The sequence below is a fragment of the Carlito syrichta genome, unplaced genomic scaffold, assembly GCF_000164805.1.
Source record: "Carlito syrichta isolate Samal-C Ts95f unplaced genomic scaffold, Tarsius_syrichta-2.0.1 Scaffold115575, whole genome shotgun sequence".
NCBI lineage: Eukaryota > Metazoa > Chordata > Mammalia > Primates > Tarsiidae > Carlito > Carlito syrichta.
In genome coordinates, this window is record NW_007059671.1 from 41,429 (window position 1) to 45,603 (window position 4,175).

General features: G+C 53.7%; 1 protein-coding gene across 1 annotated transcript in view; it reads left to right on the plus strand.

Moving 5' to 3' along the window:
• The first annotated feature begins 654 nt into the window (after positions 1 to 654).
• Positions 655 to 4,175, plus strand: part of MYDGF (myeloid derived growth factor) — a 15,456-nt gene continuing 11,935 nt past the window's right edge. Inside the window, exon 1 of the mRNA XM_021719458.1 lies at positions 655 to 679. Within this exon, the coding sequence (XP_021575133.1) occupies positions 655 to 679 (25 nt within the window). The remainder of the gene's footprint in view (positions 680 to 4,175) is intronic.

The following is a 4,175-nucleotide window of genomic DNA, read 5'->3' on the forward strand; positions in this document are numbered from 1 at the left end:
AGGTTTTCCGCGGTTATTTAAAGGACACAAGGGGTGCCGACGCCGGGGCGGCCAGGGTGGTGATCACGTCCCAGCCTGGCAACGCTGCTGCTTCAAAGCCTGAGCGGCTCATGCGGCCCGGGCGGGCGCCCCCTGCCATCCCGCCCTCCCCCACCCGGCCATCAGGCACCTGCCGGTCCAGGATCCATCAGGTCGGAGCGGGAGCCATCCCACCTCAGGGCCACACCTCCCCGCCCTCCCCCCCGCTGAGAGTTCTGCCAGGGGCGGGCAGAACAAAGTAAAAAGAAAGAAAAAACAAACCACCTCTACATATGATGGAAAGAAGATATTTTTGCCGATTCTTATTCTTTTATAATTATGCGTGTAAGAAGGAGACTCATTAAACGATTCCGGATGGAGACGGTGCCACCGCCTGTGGTTCCTGCCCGTCCTGGGGGGAGGGGCCTCTGGGACCAGGCACACCCAGCCGAGGCCCTCCTGGGAGTGGCGGAAGGGAGCAGGGAGAGCCTGGGACAGCTGCCCTGCAGGAGGCTGAGCTAGAGATGCTCTCAGATCAGACTGGTCCAGTGAAGACAGGCCCTGTTGTCCCAGGAGAGCAGTTGTGTTCTCAGAGGGCCAGAAAGACCGCTCTGCATCTAGGGACCAGGATGGGACATGTGTGACCCGCCTGGCCACACAGGTGCCCAGGGCAGCCGCAACGACCCGAATCACAGCATCCTGCACATGGCATGGCCAGCACTGATGGGGCCTTCTGAGCTTAAGGCTCTGCTTTGAGGAGCGCGAAATGCCACCAAGAGGGGCAGGCTGTGCCCCTCCCAGCAGCTGAGGTACCCAGGAAGACCCTGGCGACCACACTCAGGACATCTGGGGTTTCCTTTTTATTTTTTGAGTGAGGGTCTCACCCTCACCTAGGCTGAAGTGTAGTGAAACGACAGCTCACCATCGCCTCCACCTCCTGGGTTCAGGCGATCCTTGCGTCTCAGCCTCCTGAGGCGCTGGGACTACAGACACCACCACACCTGGCTACTTTTAAAATTTTTTTGTAGAGACAAGGTCTTGCTATGTCGTCCAGGCTGGAGTGCAGTGACATACTTATGGCCACCACAGCTTCCAGCTGCTGAGCTCGGGCGATCTTTCCACCCCAGCCTCCCAAGGAACTAGAACTACAGGCACGTGCTACTATCCCTGGCTCATTTTTTGATTTGTTGTAGAGACGAGGTCTCACCAAGTTGCCCAGGCTGGTCTTGAACTCCTGGACTGAATCTTCTTGCCCTGGCCTCCCAAAGTGCTGGGATGACAGGCATGAGCCACTGTGCCTGAGAGTTGGCCAACTTTCTATGTAAAGTGCCCAAGAGGAAACACATATTTTCAGCTGTGTGTGCCAGTCTGGCAATTGTTCAACTTGTCCTTACAGCACAAGCACAGTCTTAGATAATACATAAATGAACAGGCATGTCGCGTGCTGATAAAAATTTACAAAACCAGGCAGCCAGCCAAGTTTGGCCCACAAGCTGTAACTGGCCAGCCCGTGGTCTAAATGATCAGGAAGTAATAGCCTTCTATGTGGGCATATGTATGAGTTTATAAGAAATTCTAGCCGGGCTCGGTGGCTCAGCCTGTCATCCCAGCACTTTGGGAGGCTGAGACGAGTTGATTGCCTGAGCCCATGGGTTCAAGGGTTCAAGGCCAGCCCGGGCAACTTTGCAAGACCTCTACAATAAATAAAAACAATTAGTCGGGCATGGTAGGGCATGCTGTAGTTCCAGCTGCTTGGAAGGCTGAGGTGGAAGGATCGCCAGAGCCCAGCAGGTCGACGCTGGGGTGGCCATGAGCTTGCCACTGCGATCCGGCGTGGGCAACAGAGTGAGACTCCAACTCAAGAAAAAAAAACAACCTGGTACATAATAAACAATAAATAAATGTAAAAATAAATAATAACTAGGCCAGGCATAGTGGCTCATGCCTGTCAACCCAGCCCTTTGGGAGGCTGAGTCAAGAGGACTGCTTGAGCCCAGGAGTTCAAGACCAGCCTGGGCAATGTACTGAGATGAGACCTTGTCTCTAAAAAAGAAACAAGAATTAGCCGAGTGTGGTGGCGCCCGTAGTCCCACCTACTCGGGAGGCTGAGGCAGGAAGATTGAGCCCAAGAGATGGAGCTGCAGTGAGCCGTGATTGTGCCACTGCACTCCGGCCTGGGTGACAGTGAGTCTCTGACAAAAAAAAAAGAGAAAAGGTGGTGATATTCGTATGATCAAATGTTTCTTTAGGACGGCTAGATTGAATGTCACGATCTGATAGAGATCTGTTTTAATCCCTTTAGTGTAATCATTTTTTTGGCGGGTGGGAGGAGACGAGGCTCAGAGTTTTCTGGAGGACACACATGCAGACAAACAACAACCCGCCTGGTGCAGGAGAAGCGTCCAGCAGCTCCCGACTGAAATACTTTGTGAGCGGCGCTTGGCTACAACTATCCCGGGAGGGACAGGCCCGCACTGCTGGCAGCCGCTTACAGAGCCAGTTTCTAGCGGGTCCAGAGCAGGAGGAAGACACTTGCTGCTTTTCTGAGTCGGAGTCTCACTCCGTCACCTGGACTGGAGTGCAGTGGCATGCTCATGGCCACCCCAGCATCGACCTGCTGGGCTCCAGCGAGCCTCCCGCCTCAGCCTTTCAAGTAGCCGGAACTACAGGTGTGTGCTACCATGCCTGGCTAATTTTTTATTTATTGTAGAGATGAAAGTCTTGCCAAGTTGCCCAGGCTGGTCTTGAATCCATGGGCTCAGGCCATCCTCTTGCCTCAGTCTCCCAAAGTGCTGGGATTACAGGCTTGAGCCGCCACAGCTGGCGTAGACTGTGAGGTTTGTGAGGTTTATGAGGACAGGGCTGCAGGCTGTCTTATCCTCAGCATCCATTCACTTTTTTTGAGTCTCACTCCGTCACCCAGACTGGAAGGCAGTGGCTGCTCCCGGCCACTGCAGCCTCGACCTGCTGGGCTCCAGCGATCCTTCTGCCTCAGTTTCCAACTAGCCGGAACCACAGATGTGTGCCACCACGCCCGGCTTATTTTTTGATGTATTATAGAGATGAGATCTCGGCAAGTTGCCCGAGCTGGTCTTGAACCCATGGGCTCAGGCAATCCTCTTGCCTCGGCCTCCCAAAGAGCTGGGATTATAAGCGTGAGCCACCATGCCCGGCTTCTGCAGTGTCTTCTAAATTGGGTTACCTGCTTGTGTTAAGACATTTCTTGGCCAGGCACAGTGGCTCACGCCTGTCATCCCAGCACTGTAGGAGGCAGCGGCAAGAGGATTGCCTGAGCCCATGGGTTCAAGACCAGCTTGGGCACCTTGGGGAGACCTCGTCTCTATAATAAATCAAAAAAGTAGCCGGGCGTGGTGGCACACATCTGTGGTTCCAGCTACTCAGAGGGCTGAGGCAGATGGATCACTGGAGCCCAGCAGGTTGACACTGGGGTGGCCGTGAGCGTGCCACTGCACTCCAGCCTGGGCAATGGCGTGAGACTCTGACAAAAAAAGAAAAGAAAAGAAGCTGCAGAACGCATCCAGCTCTGGCTTCGTGTCATCTCCGAAGGAGTCAGCTGCCCATGGGTCTTCCCTCCCTCGCCGAGGCTAGCTTTCTCCATGTCTGGGAAGTGGAGTGATTTTCACCCCCTCAAGGGTGCAACGGATCCCAGTTTAGGGGTCACCTGGGACCCATTTGCCTGTGGATTCCATTCTTTCTAGCTGGGAAGGACTAGGAACACCAGCTTAATTCTTACCCTCCAGACTTGGCCACTGGAGTGTTCTTCAAATTTTAAGCAATTGGTGATCAAAGATTGACTTCTCTCTGTAGCCGAAAACCTGAGATCGGCTGATCTCGGTGGCTCACGCCTGTAGTCCCAACTACTCGGGAGGCTGAAGCAGGAGGATCACTGGAGGCCAGGAGGTCGAGGCTGCAGTGAGCTATGATTGCGCCACTGGCTTCGAGCCTGGGCAGCAAAGCCAGATCCCGCCACGAGAAAGATTAAAAACTAAAGAAGAAAAAGAGCCAATAATGCTGGCAGCAGCTAGTATTTAGAATGTTGGTTCCTTTTATGGTATTACGACATTCCCTCACTTCTCCCTCCTGATAATCCCTGGAGGTAGAGATTATCACCCTTTTTTTTTTTTTTTTTTTTTTGG